Below are 20,377 nucleotides of genomic sequence, written 5' to 3' on the forward strand. Positions count from 1 at the left end.
CCCTTTTTCAGTTAAATGTTCACCCATTATCTCTAAATAGGTCCTGTTTCTCTATATTTTGTTCCGGTCCTTTCTAACTTCTTTTCCTTTCCTTCTTCCCTCTCTTCTTCTCTCTCCCCTTTTTACCCCTTGTCTCTCTACCCCTATTTCTCTCTTCTGTATTCCCCACTTCTGTTGCTTTCCAGTATTATACTTATTTTTCAAATTATTTTTCTTTTCTTTGGTTGTTTTTTTAAGTCTTAAATTCTCCATTCTCTTTCCCCCCTTTCCTTTTTCTTCCCCACATAGAATTACTTGTTCATTAAAGATGGCTTCTTCTTTGTCCCAGTCTTCTTGTTTTGCAGTCTTTTCTTGTTGTTTCTCATAGTTTCAAATATCCATTTCTAAGAATTGAAAAACGAAGCCAAAAGAACCCCTCCCTTCGTGTGCACCTTCTTTATACTTTTTAAGTTCCATTTTCAATTCATCCAGAAGTAGTGCCATTGTATACATTTTTAAACAACCACCCGATTAATTTTAATCATTCAAATGCAATAACCAAGAATCCAAAGATCACCAAGTAATCCAAATACACGCAAGCTGTTTCTTTTTGCTCTTTTTTTTCACTTTCTCTTCCTGGGTTTCTACTGTTTAATTACAAAGTTTCAGTTAAAATGTATCTTTTAGAAGTCTTGTTGAAGTTTTACTGTAGATTCTTTTTAATTCCAGTCAGTCTCCTCCCTCTTTCCAGATCCTGCCCTTTTATTCTTTTTCTCTCCTTTCCTGCTTATGAAAAAAAAATTTAGTGTCCAGAAATCTTTATTATCCCTTTGACATTTTGTTTTATTTTCAGCTTAATTGCCTGTTGATGTCAAAGCGGATTTTTCTGATTTCTTATTTAAGTCTCTTAGTTGTCAGTATAGGGAAAGGGAGAGAAGAAAAAAAAACCCAAACCTTTCCCTTTTCACTTTCCTTCGCTGCTTCTGACTCTTCTTTGGGAGCGATGTTATTTTTTTGTAAGTTTAAATTCCAGGGTACCTTAGTTGTTGCTTTTGCAATTTAACCCGGTCAGCCAAAACTTTCACTTCTTATCTTCCTCCTGCACATTCTTTTCCGGTCGAGTTCTTCTTTGAGGTGGCCATTTCTGACCACCGCTGCAACCGCCTTCAGGAAAGGGAGTAATGGCCAGCTGAGGAGGAGAGATGCGGCTCTCCTCAACCCTGCTGGCAGTCTCCCCCCTCTTCACCACCTCTACGGGGTGGCTTAGCCCCGAAACCAGCCGGCTCGGGGCGCTCCAGCGGCGAGCCCAGACCGAAACTGTGCACGATCGTGGATTTCTGTCTGTCGCCGAAGGAACTCCGTAATTTTATAGGTATTTTCTTTATATGTTGCTCATTTTGTAATTTTATTATTCCTTATCCAGACCTTTTCCCACTCTGATAATGTAATGGTACGTCCTATGTTTCTGCTCCAAGCTATCATGTTGCCTTTGACTACTTCCTCTTCTAATTCCATCTCTAATAAGTGATTATAAAATTTAGTTATATTTTTTTTATCTGGACCTAATAGGATTTTATCTAATTGTTGTGCCTTAGTATAAATTCCAAAATTTTTCTTGTTCTGGCTATATCTATTTTGAATTTGCAGATAAGCCCACCGGTCTACTTGGAGTTCTTGGAGATCTTGCCATGATTTTAAAGTACCTTGCGCATCAAGAAGGTCTTTGTATTTTATCATTTTATTAAGATCTAGATTATTTGGATGTATCATCGCCTCCATCGTTGAGATCCAGATTGGGATTTTTAAATAATTTTTTTTTATTTTGTTCCAATTAACCAATAAGGAATCTCTAATGATATGTCTGTGGAAATACTTCTACTTAATTTTAATAGTGTCCCATAAAAATGAGTGCCATCCCCTCTGTAAATCATGGCCTTCTAAAAATAAGATCCTTTTGGAAGGAGAACAGGGGAGCTGGCGTCACGGCGATACGGCATGCGATCTTGGAGGTCTGAGATCGCTGCCGATATCTTTGCTCCTGGACGGTACAATCGGATCTAAACTGTCCCGAAGAGACGGTGAATGTAAAGAGTGCATCCTGTCGATCCCAGGGATACCGCAAAATCCCTGGTAGATCCAGAGGAAACTCTTTTTGCCAGCGTCAAAGAGGCAGTCATTAAAGCTGCTGAAGTTGGGACAGCTCCAAAACGAAAGAGAACGGAAAGAGAGAGTGTGCCGGTTTGGTGAGAACTTTTTCTTTATTTTAAGATTTGAAAGGACACCCTAAGGAAAAGAAAGAATCTGTAAAAATTTTGACAGAGTGACTAATCGGCAATTTTAAACAGGAATGTCAAAGAAATATTTTTATTTTTTTTCCTCATTGCTAGATTTTCTACACATGATTTTATATTTTGAAACTGGACTGGTTTATTCTCCTCTTTCATCTACTCTTGTTCTCCTTTTTGACTTTATAATATTCTAGGCTAGAGACTCACTTTTAGTTATTTTTTTAAAATATCTTTTTCCCTTTTTAATTAATTCTTATTATATTTTGTTTGGAAAAGGAGGGGGAAGGTGAAAGCAAAATAAACTTTGTAACACTGCCAACCAAAAGCTTGGAAATATTCTATTTCTTTTTCTTGACCAGACAAAGCTCAGAAAGAACTGAGACTTCTTTTCAAGGACGTTGATATTTGATAAGATAGAGGGAAGAGCATGGGAGAGTATTATTGCGGGTGCTCTTCTGGGTTTTTATCAACAGCTGGAGTCTGGTGTTGAAGCTTATAGGAAAAGAAAAGGTGATAAGACTCTGGACAAGAGAGTTATAACAAAAGCCTTGGATAATTAAACAAAGTGCAGTGTGCTCTTTTTATTTTTTTCTAAGCTGCGCTACCCCTCCTTATTAGTTTACTTTTTGTAATAGCTATTTGGATTTTTGGGCCTTTTGGAACTTGTTTTTGTTTTTCTTTTTGTCTTTTGAAGTTAATTTCCCACGTTTGCTTTTTATTTTAAAATCATTATTTTAAAATCATTAGTACTAATGATTTCCTTCCTTTTCTTTTTAAGGGAGTAGTCTTTTTTCTTTTTTCTCTCTCCCTCCCTTGTATTTTTTTCTTTCCATTTACCTTCCATATTGGTTTTTTTATTTTTGTGGCCTTCTTTTTTTTCTTATGCATCCTTTTATATCTGAGACCTCTTAATTGGATTAACGTGTTGAAGAACCTGAAGAATTTTTCTTTACTCTTGTTTAGTTTTTTATTTTTCACTCTTCCGCCTTTTTTCGGATTTAACCATTTTTTCTTTTTGTGTGTGTGTTTATGGTCTTTTCCTCCATTTTTGAGTTTTTACCGCTATCTAGCCAATCGATTGGATTAAGGTATACAAGAACCTGAAGAAATTTTTATTTTTTATTTTATTATTATTATCATTATCATTATTATTATTATTATTATTATTATTATTATTATTATTACTACTACTACTACTACTACTACTACTACTACTACTACTATTTGGCTTCTTTTTTCCTACTATTTTTATTTGGAATTGCAATTGGTTATTTCACAATTGGATTAAGGTCTAGAAGAACCTGAAGATTTTGAATTTTTCGAAATGAGTAGGAAACTAACAGCCCCTGGTTCCTCAACTTCTACTTCTTCCTCTCCACCATCTGGAGGACAACGTTCAATACAGACAATGTTACGGCAAGAAAAAGAACATGAAAAAGTGACCCTGCAGATGATTATGCAAGGAATTCAAAATATTCAAACAAGAACAGAGAATATTGAAAAGAGAACAGAGAACATTGAACAAAGAACCGGGAAAACTGATGAAAAGGTGGAGAACATTCAACAAATGATGATGAAGTATGATGAGAGATTCCAAAATATTGAAGAAGATAAACAAAGAGACAAGAAGATTGGAGATATTGATAGCAGATTAACAGTGGTTGAACAAGATAAAAGTGGTAGGCTGAGATGGGAGATGGACAGATCAGAATTTTATCTCAGATTCCAAAACATAAGAGGAAGAAAAGGGACAAAACCTAGCTGAGATAATGATAGAAATTTTGGCTGAAGCTTTGGAAATAACTAAAGAGAAGATGACGGATGGAATAGATGAGGTTTATTGAGTCTTCACATATAGGATATACAATGAGAAATAGCTTACCAAGAGAAGTTCACATCAGATTTACAAAGAAAGCCATTAAAACACAAATATTGCAAGTGGCAAGAGAGAAAACATTGAAATATAAAGACAAGGAGATTGCGGTCCTGAAACAAGTACCCAGAAGAGTGAGAGAGATAAGAAGAGAATACCGATTTCTGACCAAAATGCTACTTAAAAAAGAGGTGAATTATAGATGGCTGATTCCAGAAGGTTTAATGTTCACATGGCAAGAACAGAGATATAGAATTGACTCAATTGAGAAAGCTGAATCATTTTACACAGAATTTTTTGGAGGGAAAGAGGAAGAAGCAGAAAAAGAAATCTCACTAATTGAATTCCAAGAGGACTGCCAAATGACGACTGAAAAAGAAGAAGGTGCAGTAGGTGGAAAGGTGGAAGCCAAAGAACAACGTGAACCAAGATCTACGAGAGCTGCTAAACCTAACTACAAAATATAACCATGGAAGAGAAAAAACTGATTACAATTAATATAAATGGACTTAACTAAGCTGTTAAAAGAAGGAAAACCTTTCATAAATTAGAGAAATTAAAATTTGATATAATCTGCCTACAAGAAGTACATATTAAAAAGCAATATGAACAATTGTTGGTACAGCCAAAATTAGGGAAAATATTTACTTCTTTGACACAATGCAAGAAAAGAGGAGTGGTTTTATACATTAAAGATATTATCCCAGCGAAATTGATCTATACTGATGACAGTGCAAGAATACTAATGGTGGAAATAATGGACAATAATATGAAAACACTCCTGATTGTAATCTATGTCCCGAATGACAATCAAGAAGAATTTTATAAATGATTACATATGAAAATAATTGAACTGGACTATGCTAATATAGTTATGATGGGAGATTTTAATGGAATTCTAGATAATAAACTGGACTATACAGCACAGAAAACAACAAAGCAACTCTCCCCAAATCCCTTTTTAAAATGGTAGATGAAATAAACTGAAAAGATACATGGAGAGAAAGAAATGCTAAAGCTAAACAATACACCTTCTACTCAAATAGACATTTATCATGGTCCAGAATAGATATGATATGGATGTCAACAGAATTGTTAACTAATATTCAAGAAATAAATATTGAAACAAGTACTTGGGCAGATCACAATCCAATGACAATTAAATGGAAAGGACAAAGAAGAAGATCTAGATGGACGTTAAATAATACTATATTAAAGGAAAAAGACCACGCAGTGGATGGAGAAAGAACTGGCTTTCTTTTTTAGAGAAAACAAAAAAGAAGATACATCAATCCAGAACGTATGGGATACCATGAAGGCATATGCCAGAGGCTTGATAATAGACTATACAAGGAAAACAAATACCATGAAAAGACGATCCATTACAAATTAAGAACTATAGACCTATTTCCTTACTAAATGCAGATTATAAAAGTTTTGCTTCAACATTGGCAGAAAGACTTAAAAAATACTTAAACAATTTTATTCATCCTGATCAAAATGGATTTCTGCCAAAGAGACAAATTAAAGACAATATGAGAGTAATCTTGGACACCTTGGAATATTATGAGGCACATCCTGAAAAGCAAATGGCTTTGATATTCCTAGATGCCCAAAAGGCTTTTGATAATGTGAACTGGAGATTTATGTTACTACTATTGGAACAGATGGGTTTTGCCAGAAAATTTATTCAAGCAATAGAAGCTATATATCATAAGCAAACGGCAAAAAATTAAAGGAAGATTAAAAAGGAAGAATTTAAACTGCAAGCTTTTGCGGATGATTTGGCCTTTATTTTGGAAGACCCTTTAGAAACAGCTCCAAAACTATTGGAAAAGATAGAGGCATATGGTGAGGTGGCTGGTCTGAAAATAAATAAAGATAAAACAAAGATCTTGACAAAGAATATGTTACTAAGACAAAGAGAAGAACTGGCAGACCTATTGAAAATTCAAGTCACGAACAAGGTCAAGTATTTGGGGATATATTTGACATCAAAATGTAGTACATTAAAAGAGAATAATTATATTAAACTTAAACAACAGATAGCCTTAGATTTGAAGAAATGGAAAAATCTACAATTGTCACTAATAGGGAGAATCTCAACAATCAAGATGAATATCTTACCCAGAATCTTATATTTGTTTCAAACAATACCAATTAGGCTCGGAAAAGACTATTTTGAAGACTTAAATAAAATTGTGTTGAAGTATATATGGCAAGGTAAGAAAGCGAGAATAAAGCTAAAACTCTTACAAGATGCTAGAATTAGAGGAGGTTTTGGTTTGCCTAATTGGGAGTTGTACTATCAAACTGCAAATTTGATGTGGGTCAAGGAATGGATAACATTAAGAAAGACCAGATTGTTGACATTAGAAGGTCATGATTTGCTGTTGGGTTGGCATGCCTTTTTATGGTATAAGGGAACTTAAAACACAGGGTTATTTCAGAAGACATTATATACGGGAGTCTTTGTGGTTAAATTGGGAGAAGATCAAAAGACAATGTTATTTGAAAATTCCAGTTTGGTTATCGACCATTGAAGCATTTTCCTATCCTATAATTTATAAGAAGGAACAAACAGTTAGATATGGGGAAATATTGGATGAAAAGGGTGAACTTAAATCGATGCAAAACTTAGAGGAACAAGGTATAAAGATGAATTGGTTTTCATATGCGCAAATACATTCAAGGTATGATGAAGATTCTAAAACAGAGGGATTTTATGATAAACTGACTGATCTAGATAAGATTTTGACAGGTACTGATGAAAAGGTGATTAAAAAATTATACAGTTATTTACTGGGAATTAAACTAGAGGAAGAACAAGTTAAAGAAACTATGATTGCTTGGGGGAAGAATTTTGGATATGGGATTGATTTAGAGAAATGGCAAAAATTGTGGTCTCAAAATTATAAAATGACAATGTCAATAGCTTATAAAGAAAATTTGTATAAGTTGTTTTACAGGTGGCACTTTTCCCGACAAGAATAGCACGAATGTTCAAGAATAAATCTGAAAAATGCTGGAAATGTCATCAGATACCTGGCTCATATTACCATATGTGGTGGACTTGTGAGGACGCTAGAAAATACTGGACTAAAATTCGCATGTGGTTGGAAAAAATGACAAAGAAACACATAGATTTGAAACCAGAGATCTTTTTACTGGGAATCTTACCTGATACATACAGTAAAGATTTGAAATATCTGATTGTAAATGTATTAACAGCGGCTAGGATTGTATTTGCTAAAAATTGGAAAAATGAGAAAATACCATTGCAGGAAGAAATTATTAAGAAAATATTGGAATGTGCTGAAATGAGTAGATTGACATTTGAAATTAGAGAACAAGAGGATAAACAATTGTATAAAATTTGGGACCTTTTCTATCAATGGTTGGATGATAAAATACAATAATAGAATATTTAGAATTTTAGATAATAATGAGTATATAAAAAGATATTTTTTCTTTTTTTTGTTATTTGATATATCTATAAAATGTTTTCAGGATAGATTTGGTATGACTATATGATTTGTTATAAAATAAACTAAGTAAATTATAGTTATCTTGTAAAGTATGAATGAATAAAATTATAGTCAAATGATTGTTTAATAGTGATACTAGGATATATAATTTCTGATTGATAATATGAGTTATTATGTAATGTAACTGTAATTGAGACTACGAAATGAATGCACAAAAACTGGTAAACCAACCGACACACTGTTTGTATATTTAGGAAAGAAAGCTGGATGTTTTTATGTTTTGTTTGTTTGTTTGTTTTTAAAAACTAATAAAATTGTTTTCAAAAAAAAAAAGAAATACTAGATTGTTGACATTAGAAGGACGTGATCTGTTGTTGGGGTGGCATGCTTTTTTATGGTATAAAGGAACTAAAACACGGGTATTTTAGAAGACATTATATACGAGAGTCTCTGTGGTGAAACTGGGAGAAGATTAAAAGACAATGTTATTTGAAAATTCTAGTCTGGCTATCGACTATTGAAGCATTTTCTTATCCTATAATATATAAAAAGGAACAAACAGATATGGTGAAATATTGAATGAAAAGGGTGAACTTAAATCTATACAAAAATTAGAGGAACAAGGTATAAAGATGAATTGGTTTTCATATGCGCAAATACATTCAAGGTATGATAAAGACTTTAAAACAGAAGGTTTCTATGATAAATTGACTGATTTAGATAAGATTTTGACAGGTACTGATGAAAAGGTGATTAAAAATTGTATGGATATTTATTAGAAATTAAACTAGAAGAAGAACAAGTTAAAGAAACAATGATTGCTTGGGGGAAGAATTTTGGATATGGGATTGATCTAGAGAAATAGCAAAAATTGTGGTCTCAAAATTGTAAAATGACAATGTCAACAGCATATAAAGAAAATTTGTATAAGATGTTTTACAGGTGGCATTTCCCCCCGACAAGAATAGCAAGAATGTTCAAGAACAAAACTGAAAAATGTTGGAAATGTTATCAGACATCTGGCTCATATTACCATATGTGGTGGACATGTGCAGATGCTAAAAAATATTGGACTAAAATCCACATGTGGTTGGAAAAAATGACAAAGCATATAGATTTGAAACCAGAGATATTTTTATTGGGAATTTTACCTGAAATATATAGTAAAGAATTGAAATACTTGATTGTAAATGTATTAACAGTGGCTAGGATTGTATTTGCTAAAAACTGGAAAAATTAGAAAATACCATCACAGGAGGAAATCATTAAGAAAATATTGGAATGTGCTGAAATGAGTAGATTGACATTTGAAATCAGAGAACAAGATGATAAACAATTTTATAAAATTTGGGATCTATTCTATCAATGGTTAAACAATAAAACATAGTAATGAAATATGTAGATTCTTAGAAAATAATAAATATATAAAGATGTACTCTTTTCCTATTATATCTACAAAATGATTGTAGGATAGATTTGAGATAATATGAACTGTCATAAAACAAATTAAGTAAAATATGATGACTTCGTAAAACATGAATAAATAAAAGTATAGTCAAATGATTGATTAATAATGATATTAATGTATTTAATACTTGATTGAAAATATGAGAATATATATAATGTAATTGTAATTGAAGACTACAAAATGGAAGCACAAAACAATTTGTAAACCAACCGGCACACTGTATGTATATATATATGGAAGATGGCTTGATGTTTTTATGTTTTTGTTTGTTTATGTTTGTTTTAAAAACCAATAAAAATTAAAAATAAAATAAAAATAAGATCCTTTTATTCAACAGATTTACCCACTCTTTCAACCAAAGTAAGGAGGCTGCACTATAATATAATTCCCAGTTTGGGAGTGCCATACCTCCCCTGCTCTTCATATCTTGCATTGCCTTTAGGTTTATCCTCAGTTTTTTCCCTTGCCAAATAAATTTGGTAATTATTTTGTTAAGTTCCATGAAGTAATTTTTATGTATTTTGATTGGTATTGTTTGGAATAAGTAAATAAATTTGGGCAGAATGTTCATTTTTATAGTGGCAATCCTCCCTAATAAGGAGATTTGCAGTTTAACCCATATCTCTAAATCTTTTTTGATTTGCTGTAAAAATTTATTATAATTATTTTCCATTAGAGTTTTGCATTGAGCCGTCAACCAAATTCCTAAGTATTTAGCTTTTTTTACTATTTGTAATCCCATTATTCTTTCCAATTTTAGTTTTTGTTTTTCTGTTAAATTTTTGGTTATTAATTTCATTTTTTCCTTATTAATTTTAAGTCCTGCAACTTCCCCAAATTGATCTAACTCTTTCAATAGTTCTTGACCTGTTTCAAATGGTCCCTCTATAAAAAAAACACCATATCATCCGCAAATGACTGGAATTTATATTCTTCTTTTTTAATTTTTAGTCCTTTTATTCCTGGGTTCTGTCTAATTCGTGTAAGCAATGTTTCCAAAGATGAGCAGGGGAGATAATGGACATCCCTGCCTGACTCCTTTCTCTATTTTTATTGAGCGTGTGTACTCTCCATTAATTATAATATTCGCCTTTTGTGAATCATAAATTGTAGTCATGATGTTTTCAAATTTAGTGCCTAAATTCATATTGTAAATTTGTTGGATTAGGAATTGCCAATTTAGATTGTCAAAGGGCATCCAAGAATACAAGGGCTATTTGTTTTTCCGGATGTGCTTCGTAGTATTCCAAAACATTTAATACTATTCTAATTTGTCTATTAGGAAGAAATCCGTTTTGATCTTTATGTATATATTCATTCAATTTTTTTAAATCTATTTGCTATAATTGTGTTAAATATTTTATAATCAGTATTTAACAGGGAAATTGGTCTATAATTTTGTATAAGTCGTAAATCTGAATCTTCTTTCGGAATCAGTGATATCAGTGTCTCCTTCCATTCTTGCTGCTAGTAGGACCTCATTATATACTTCCACCATGAGAGGTCCTATTGGTTCTCCTATTTTCTTATAAAGTTCCCCTGGTATCCCATCGGGTCCTGGGGTTTTATTCTTTTGGTTTTCTATTGCTGCTTTTAACTCGGACCACGTGATGTCTCTAGTTAACATTTCCTTCACCTCCTCCTTGATTATTTTATCTTTAGTGATACCCAAATAGTTTCTTATCATGTCCTCATTTACCTCCTTCTTTTTATAAAGATCTTCAAAGAATTTACATGCAATTTCTTTTTTCTGTTCTATCCCTTGTTGGGCATCCCCATTCTCATCTATTAATTGATAGATCAGTCTTTTTTCTTTTTCTTTTTTAAGTTTATAGGCCAACCACCTTCCTGGTTTATTGGCCTGTTCAAAAAATATCTGTCTGGCGGTATTCAACTTTGAAACCATTCCTTCTTGTTCAATTAAATTTAATTTATGTTTAGTTATTATCATCTGTTTTTTCAATTTACAATCTTTGGGGGTGTTTTGCAGCTGAATGTCTAATTCTTTGATTCTTTGTTCTAATTTATTTTGTTGGACATATTTTTCTTTATTTCTTTTAGCAGTGTATGATATCGTTGTGCCTCTTATTATCACCTTCATTGTATCCCAAATATTCTGTTTCGTAGTTGCCTCATTATTATTTTCTTTTAAAGAATAGTCTAATTCCTTGTCAAGTTTATTCATAAATTCTTTCTCTTTAATTAGCTGTGTATTTAGGGTCCACCTTTTTCTTGGTTTCTTCCTGCCTTTCCACACTATCTGAATCGGGTTGTGATCTGCCCATTTGTTTGGTAAAATTTCAATCTCTTTTAATTCATTTACTAACTCACCATTCATCCACACCATATCGATTTGTGTCCATGATTGGTGAGGGTTGGAGTAAAATGTAAATTGCTTTTTCTCGGGGTTTAATTTCCTCCACATGTCTATCAAATTTAGTTCAATCATCATTTCTTCACATGTTTTTGGTAGTTCTCTTTTTTTCTTCTCCCCCCCCACTACTATGATCTTTCTGGTGGTCCAGAATAGCATTGAAATCCTCCAAGATGCAAATATTCCTTTTATCTAATTCCACTAATTTCCCATGTAATTGTTTAAAAAATTCCTTTTGGTTATCGTTAGGGGCATAAATTACCACTAGTAGAATTGGAATTGATTTAATCCAAATTTGTAACACCAGAATTCTTCCATTGGGGTCTATCCAAATTGGCTCTGCTTTCATATCGTCTTTCACATATACTGCTATCCCTTTCTTTTTCCTAAAATCTGCTGGCGACGTATACAAATTCCCTAGCCTGGGGCATTCTAGATATTTTTCTTCTTTCTTCCTTATATGAGTTTCCTGTAAACATATTATATCTGCATTTTGTTTAATTAATTTGGTTAATATTCTTTTCCTTTTTATCCTAGAGTTTAGGCCATTTATATTAATTGATAGTATTTTCTTTTTTTCATCCATCACCTAATTGACTCTTGCTCTTTGTCTTGTAGTTACTCCTGTCTCTCTTTGTGGCTGATTGTGCGTCTTCGGTTCTTCTCTCTCTTGATGTTGTTTGTTTTTCGAATTCCTATGATCCCCATCTCTATTTTTTTGATAGTCTTGGTCGTCTTGCGAATTCATTTATGAATGGTCTCTACTACTCAATTCTTCATGGCCTATCAATTGTTCATAGAATTCTTGGGCTTTTTCCATGGAGTCTACTTTAATTTTTCTTTCTTCGCTCTGGGATTAGCCATCTGAATATGATACCTTCTTGGTTTAATTGGTTCGCCAAAAATTTATAATCTTGCCTCTGCTCTTTCACTCTTCTTGGGATTTGTTTAAGCACCAAGATTTCTTTTCTTTTGTATGTAATTGTTACTTTTCTAGAAATTTTGTATATAATATCTTGCACTTTCCTTCTGGCAAATCTCACATGGACCTCTTTTGGATGTTTATGTCATCTTGCGTAATTTGTGCTCACTCTATATACTTCGTCTAACTCTTTCAGAATATCATCCTTATCTTTTTCCAATAGGTCTGCTAATATTCCTGCCATCACTTGTTCTAAGTCCTCTTCTTTAGATTCCATTATATTTTGGAATCTCAGATATGCTGCGGCCTTGTCCATTTCCAGATATACCAAGGAATCGTCCATTTCTTTACTCACATTTCTTAATTGCTCACCAACCATTTCCAGCTTTTTTTCCATTTGTTCCGTCCTTTTCTCAACCTCATTTCTTGTTGATTTATTCCTTTCTAGTGCTTGCTGTATTGTTTCAATTTTTTGATCCAACTTTAAAATGTCTAATTTCATTTCTGCCTTTAAGTTTCCCATCTCTTCTTTTAGTTCTTATAGTTTGTGTCAGCTCTTGTTTCGGTATGATTTTTCACCATTATTTCCTGAAGCTTCAGTATGGACTCTTGTAAAGTAAGAAGGGGCGATTGCATATTGGCATTTGTGATGGTAGGTTGTTTTTCTCCAGGTAGAGTTTCTTCAATTGTCTTTTGTGCCATCACTGAGGTTGATGGCATTGGAGTTGTTTGTATTGAAGAAGTCTTCTTTCCAGTTTTAAGCATTGTGTTAGTGACAGAGGTCATTTCTTGTAAAATTTGTTTTTGTTTTTGTATTATATTAAATATGTTGTCCCAAATTAACATTCACTATTGAGAAGTATCAACTATAAATGGCCACTACGCTAATTGATATGATATGTTACAGGATTAACCTCTCTTATCAATATATATATTCTCCAGAACACTTTTACAACTAATTTCTAAATCATCAGATATTTGAAGATCTTAATAATATATCAAATTCCTCTATTTAAATTTAAATACTATTGTCCTGTATATCTATAAGTGCTATAGAATCCCAAATCTCAAAATAGTGTTATGAAATAATATTTCAAATACTTACAAATCTAATAAAGCTATATCAGCTTTGCTATACAATAATTAATTAATCTGCAGTAATCACAATTATTCACAATTAATTATTTAATTCAATCTAATCATTGCCTATAATCAAATATCTATACCCAAATAATTAGTTATCACCTCCCTTTTTTTGTGTGTATAACCAAATATAAACTTCAATATTTACTAATATATCAATTAAATCATATATAAATTACATTAACCACATTCAAAAATCAGTTGAGTTGATGTCAAGAAATAAATATTGCAATCCGCAAAATTTAAATGCTTAGAGTGTCTTAATATGATTGTTCAGTTCTTCGAGATTCCTTTACCGAGCGCACCGGAAGCACAGAGTTGCTGAGTAATGTCTCTGATTCTACTGTCTCACCACACTTTCCGCTGTAACCATTTCTCCTTTCGTTTAAAAGTTTTACAAGTCAATTTTTAGATTCAAATAGTCTCTTTCTTTAATAAATCTTCTCCACTTACTACAGCTCCAGTCCAATAATCCAAAAAGAGACCAGTAAATTATTCAGTTTCTTTCGTGGAATATTTAAAGTTGTAGTTTAATTCCTTACTTCAAGTCTCCCCCCATGTCAAGTTCGTCCTTCCCCAAAGTCCACAATTCAAATCCTTCAAAGTTCCCTTAAATTAATTTGTTGTTCTTTCTTTCTTCTTCTTTTTCTCTCTCCCCCAATTATTATCAGTCTCTCAGATCCCTCAGATTCTCTTATCTTCTTTGTCCGATTGCTCTTCCGTCTCATGAGCCCTTTCGCTTTCGCCGCTGCTCGTATCTGCTCTGGCTGCCGTTTTCGGGCTTCGCTCCGACTAAGATTCTCCAATATTCAACGCTCAATCAGGATTGCAAATTCTTTCACTCGCACTCTTCATTCACCACAGTCTGTCACTCACTCGCTTCCTCTTGTATAAAATGATCAAGGCTTTAGGACCGCCATAGCTGACAGTCTCTTGTTGTCGGTCTCCATAGGGTTTCTCTACGTCGCGATGAGAATCGCCTTTTCCACACCGCGACTTGAGTCTCCTCACACTGGCACACTTCTCTACACCCCTAAGGGTCACTCCAACAGCAAGAGGAGATAGCATGAAACCCAGAGCGAGCTTTAGCACCTCCGTTCGCCCATATCTCGTCACCGGAAGTCCCTTTTCGAAAGTGTCGCTTTTTAAAGTCTGTCCTATGGGATCATTCTCGTGAGTGGCCCAGAAGAACGTTTCAAAGACGTCAACTTCATTAGCTAGCATGTTTCTTGATTCCATCAGTTATTCAATCCTGCCTCTGCTTGTTTGTACAACAGAAGGAAAGGTTGAGAATTGGGAGGTGGGGATGGATGTTGGATTAGAACCACAGCACTGTTCCCTGTTAGGTAGTTAGATAGGTAGGTAGTTTGCTAGTTCCTCCTGGATATCAGCAGAGTGGTTCGATTGTGAAATGGGTGGCATATAAATTTTATAACTAACTAACTAACTAACTAAATATCCTCCTGGAAATATTTGAACAGTAATCATTACAAGTTTTAAATGTCTGATCGAGTGATTTAAAAATGAAATATGAGTCATTTCTTTCATGTGTGCTCTCTCTGTCTCTATGCATTTATGTAAAGATGCAAATAAATAGAAAGACCATGATGCTAACTTCTTTTTGTTGTTTGTTTAAATGTCAGATTTTTCTACTGGCTTGTCCACCTTGCCATTTCGCCATGATTCTGTTCAGGTAAGTGAGTTACCACCAATACAGTAGTTTGTTCAAATGATGACCTTGTCTGTGGCTTGGTTGCCTATACTTTACATTGAAGAACATTGACCATTTACAATTTGTATCTGTGTGGCTGAATGTCTATGGAAATTCTCAGCCGTCCAGATCATGGTTGTCCCAAAGGTGTTATTTTTTTTCTTCAAAAGGCAACTGGACTTTCTTCGTTTTTCCTTGAAGACATTTTGCTTCTCACCCAAGAAACTTGAGTCAGAACTGAAGATGAGAAGTGAAACATTTTCAAAGAAAAAGTCCAGTTGCCTTTTGAAGAAAAGGAAGTATCTTTGGGACAATCTGTGGCTATTCCTTTCTTTATCATTAGATTTTTATCCAGCCTTTCTACCTTCATGCTTTACATGTGGATCTGTTTTTTTATTTCCCCCAGATAAGGATTTTTTTCCTTCTGTTATATTAACAATTGCAATTGGGTTACACCTTTTGGAAATGTTTGAGATGGCAGCAGTACCCCAAAGGATGTCTCATGTTATAGGCTCTTCATTTGGATGCATCTGGTGGATGTACACAACAGGAATTCCCTTGGTTGGCATTCTGATGTGTGGACTGATGTCAGAGAGTAATCTAAGTAATTCATCTGCCATGGCAAGAAGATCTTATTATATAAAGAATCATAGAGTCATAGGGCTGGAAAGGACCTTGGAGGCCTTCTAGTCCAACCACCTGGCCAAGGTAGGAGACCTTATACCATCAGGGACAAATTGTTGTCCAGTCATTTCTTGAAAATTCCAGCAATAGGGCATCCACAACTCCACTGATTCACCATTCCCACTATCAGGAAATTCCTGCTTGTTTCAAGATTATATTTCCTTTGATGAGCTCATTGCTTCTTTTCCTGCCCTCAGGTGCATTGGAGAATAAGTCAGCCCCCCTCATCTCTGGATATTGGAAATTCCCTCAAATATTGGAAGATGTCTATCATGTCAGCCTAAGCCTTCTCATGCCTAGTTTCCTTAGCAATTCAACCATCATACGGTTTAGCCTCCAGACCCCTTATAATCTTTGCTGGTCTTCTCTGTACTCTTTCTAGGGCCTCGGCATTCAATTTAACTCCTTCTTGGAAAGGGCTGTTCTTTAAGTAGCCATCTTGCTAACTGAGCCTTGAATATAAAAGGTTGTAGTCTTTAGAAACAGGAAGAGCTGAAGTTGGATTATTTTGCCCTAATGTAGGGTATCTAGGCTTTGGAAGTTCTGGGAGTTGAAGTGCACCCATCTTAAAATTGCCAAGGTTGACAAATCCCGCCCTAATGTCAGCCTTTGGAGGCAGGCCAGGTCAAAAAACAGACAGGCTGGATTCCAGGAATGCTGCATTATTGTTCTAGGGCAGGGGTGGGCAAACTACGGCCCGCGGGACACATCCGGCCCATTGGTCATTTTAATACGGCCCGCCTCTGAAAAAGAAATATTCCTCTCTGAAAAAAAAATTGGGGCCGGCCAAAAGAGCCCCCGCGCCGCGCGCCAAAAAATTGCACACACAACACGGAGCTGGGCAGCTGCTTCCCTGCTAGCGGGGCCAAGGCCACCGCCCGGGGAATGCCCACTGCTTTCCCAAGCCAGGGCTGGGCGGTGGCGTATTGCCCTGCACCGCGTGGCCCCCACCTGGCAGCGTGCTTCTCAGCTGGTCTCCTCCTCCTCGGCCATACATAACAAACAGGCAGAGAAGGAGGAGACCAACCGGCTGGTTGGGGGAAGCTTCGCGCCGAAAGAGGCAGCTACTAATCTCCGGCTTTGCTCCGCTTCTCCAATGGTCTGGCACCACCCTGTTCTTCTTGTGCTGCAAAGAGGCGGCTAATGATCTCCGGCTCCGCTCTGCTTCTCCAACATCCGGCGCCACCCTGTTCTGTGTCAGGCCCAGCAAGTCCGAGCAGCCGGCGCATAGAACAGGGCAGCGCCGGATGTTGGAGAAGCAGAGTGGAGCCGGAGATCATTAGCCGCCTCTTTCGCAGCACAAGAAGCCTCCCCAACTGGCCAGGTGCTCTCCTCCTTCTCTGCCTCCTTCTCTGCCTCTCCCCTCTTGCTCCTCACAGTTGCCCTGAGCTGGTGCGGTTCTTTACTTGGGCAGCCAGACACCCGCAGCAGCGCCCGCAGCAGCAACAGGCAGTTCTGCCCGGGCTCTGCTCAGGTGTCCGGCTGGGCTGTCAGGAGTTGCTACGCCGGCGCAGCTCGGCGCGCTCCAGTCCGTGTTGCCTTGGGAAGGGAAAGGCAAAACCAGGAGCCACTGAGCCTGAACCTCCGGTGCCGCTGCTGCTGTTGCAAAGTACCGCCGCGGCTCTTCCTTTTTGCCTTTCCCTTCCCGAGGCAACGTGGGACTGGAGCCGTGGAGCCGTGCCGGCAGTAGCAACTCCTGACTCAGGGGGCCTCCGAGGGAGGGGAAGGAGGAGAAGAAGGGGGAAGGGGGGCGATTCCCAAAAATCTTGTGCTGACCAGGCCCGTCTGTCAAATTTTAAAAGTGAATGCGGCCCCCCGAGCCAAAAAGTTTGCCCACCCCTGTTCTAGGGCCATTAATGAATCTTTTTTTATATATATGAATTTTATTTGAGTTTTCACAAAGACAAAAAAAATACAAATAAAACATCTTTTTTGAAAGTAGCGTAATCCCGGGTTACATTTCTTCGTACAGACACAAATTCAGGTTCATGCTCATTTTTATATTCTATTCCATATCTTATTACTATTTACATTTTCTACATAGCGTCTCCCCTCTTTTAATTTTCTCAATTTTATTTTAATTATCTCATCTCAATTCAAATCATTGTATTTAAATTTTTTGTCTGTCCTGTTTCAATTACCTATTATCTTTTCTCATTAAACAAAATTTCTCCTGTAATTACTGATTGGAGTATGACGCCTTTATATCTTTTCCCTAAAGTTGTAACATTCAATATAATACATAACTTCCATTCGGATTCTGCTTGGTACATTCTTAAAATACACACTGTATTCTTTAAAAAAATTATAAATGTATATAATTAAAACAACATTCCATTCCAATTCAATTCTATCATTAATATTAATATTCATTGAAGTCTTAACATCTTTAACATTACTTTTCAATTAAATATCATACTTCTATGGGAACAATTATAAGCTTTCCATAGTTAATTCCCCCCCTTTTAATTAATTAAAATGTTCCCGTTCCTTCCTAATTCAATTTTCTCATTTATTTTATTTCACGTATTTTATTCACAAACATTTCACTAAGTTACAGTAACTATTTTATCCCTCATTTTAATCATACATTGTTTCCAATTTTCTAAAGTTATTTCTATTACTGATATAACAATACAATCTTATGTACCTTTACAGAATCCCTTTTTCAGTTAGATTTTCACCAATTATCTCTAGATAGGTCCTGTTTCTCTATATTTCTCTATACCGGAGCAGGTCCTTTGTAACTTCTTTTCCTTCCCTTCTTCCCTCTCTTCTTCTCTCTCCCCTTTTTACCCCCTTGTCTCTCTACCTTTATTTCTCTCTTCTGTATTCCCCATTTCTGTTGCTTTCCAGTATTACACTTATTTTTCAAATTATTTTTCTTTTCTTTGGTTGTTTTTTTAAGTCTTAAATTCTCCATTCTCTTTCCCTCCTTTCCTTTTTCTTCCCCACATAGAATTACTTGTTCATTAAAGATGGCTTCTTCTTTGTCCTAGTCTTCTTGTTTTGCAGTCTTTTCTTGTTGTTTCTCATAGTTCCAAATCTCCATTTCTAAGAATTGAAAAACGAAGCCAAAAGAACCCTTCCCTTCTTGTGCATCTTCTTTGTACTTTTTAAGTTCCATTTTCAATTCATCCAGAAGTGGTGCCATTGTATACATTTTTAAACAACCACCCGATTGATTTTAGTCATTCAAATATAATAACCAAGAGTCCAAAGATCACCAAATAATCCAAATACACGCAAGCTGTTTCTTTTTTGCTCTTTTTTTCACTTTCTCTTCTTGGGGTTACTATTTAGTTACAAAGTTTCAGTTAAAATGTATCTTTTAGAAGTCTTGTTGAAGTTTTACTGTAGATTCTTTTTAATTCCAGGCAGTCTCCTCCCTCTTCCAGATCCTGCCCTTTTATTCTTTTTCTCTCCCTTCCTACTTATGAAAAAGAAAAATTTTAATGTCCAGAAATCTTTATTATCCTTTTGGCATTTTGGTTTATTTTTAGCTTAATTGCCTATTGATGTCAAAGTGGATTTTTCCGATTTCTTATTTAAGTCTCTTAGTTGTCAGTATAGGGAAGGAGAGAGAAGAAAAAAAAAGCCAAGCCTTTCCCTTTTCACTTTCCTTCGCTGCTTCTGACTCTTCTTTGGGAGCGATGTTATTTTTTGTAAGTTTAAATTCCAGGGTACCTTAGTTGTTGCTTTTACAATTTAACCCGGTCAGCCAAAACTTTCACTTCTTATCTTCCTCCTGCACATTCTTTTCCGGTCGAGTTCTTCTTTGAGGTGGCCATTTCTGACCACCGCTGCAACCGCCTTCAGGAAAGGGAATAATGGCCAGGTGAGGAGGAGAGATGCGGCTCTCCTCGACCCTGCTGGCAGTCTCCCCCCTCTTCACCACCTCTACGGGGTGGCTTAGCCCTGAAACCAGCCGGCTCGGGGCACTCTAGTGGCGAGCCCAGACCGAAACCGCGCACGATCATGGATTTCTGTCTGTCGCCGAAGCCCTTCAAACCGGAAGTCCCATTAATGAATCTTGAAAACCTTTTCATACCTTCACTGTATACTCTTTATACTCTTGGAGGATAAGAAGGTCAAGGAGGGATGGTTCTGAGTATCGTGGCTGAGTAACCACTTTACTTATCCTACCTGCTTCTCAAGGCTGGATCTAAATTCTTTTTTTTTTTTTTTGAAACAAATTTTATTAATTTTAAAGACAAACAAAGCATCATTAAAAACATTAAACCTCTTTCCATTACAAATTCTTACAAGGCAGATAAAACACTGTTTTATACAATATACTTCTAATATATCCCATTTCCATTTAAATCAGATTTCTCATTATTTCTCTTTACTCTTATTCAATTACATTTCTTCTATATTTATCCATTTTATACTCATCATATTCATATTTCCCTCTGCCTTGTTTACAATTATTCTTCTCGCTCTC

General features: G+C 35.4%; 1 protein-coding gene across 4 annotated transcripts in view; it reads left to right on the plus strand.

Moving 5' to 3' along the window:
- Positions 1-20,377, plus strand: part of TMEM164 (transmembrane protein 164) — a 91,570-nt gene that overhangs the window by 22,973 nt on the left and 48,220 nt on the right. For 3 of the 4 annotated variants that reach the window (XM_026678568.2, XM_087971933.1, XM_026678567.2), the window contains exon 3: positions 15,179-15,228. The exons of the other annotated variant lie outside the window; for it this stretch is intronic. In XM_026678568.2, coding sequence (XP_026534353.1) covers positions 15,179-15,228 — 50 coding nt within the window. The remainder of the gene's footprint in view (positions 1-15,178; positions 15,229-20,377) is intronic. 4 annotated transcript variants of the gene reach the window in all.

Source organism: Notechis scutatus, chromosome 10, assembly GCF_049901735.1.
Source record: "Notechis scutatus isolate UNSWTSFEM ecotype Mainland chromosome 10, rNotScu1.2, whole genome shotgun sequence".
Lineage (NCBI taxonomy): Eukaryota > Metazoa > Chordata > Lepidosauria > Squamata > Elapidae > Notechis > Notechis scutatus.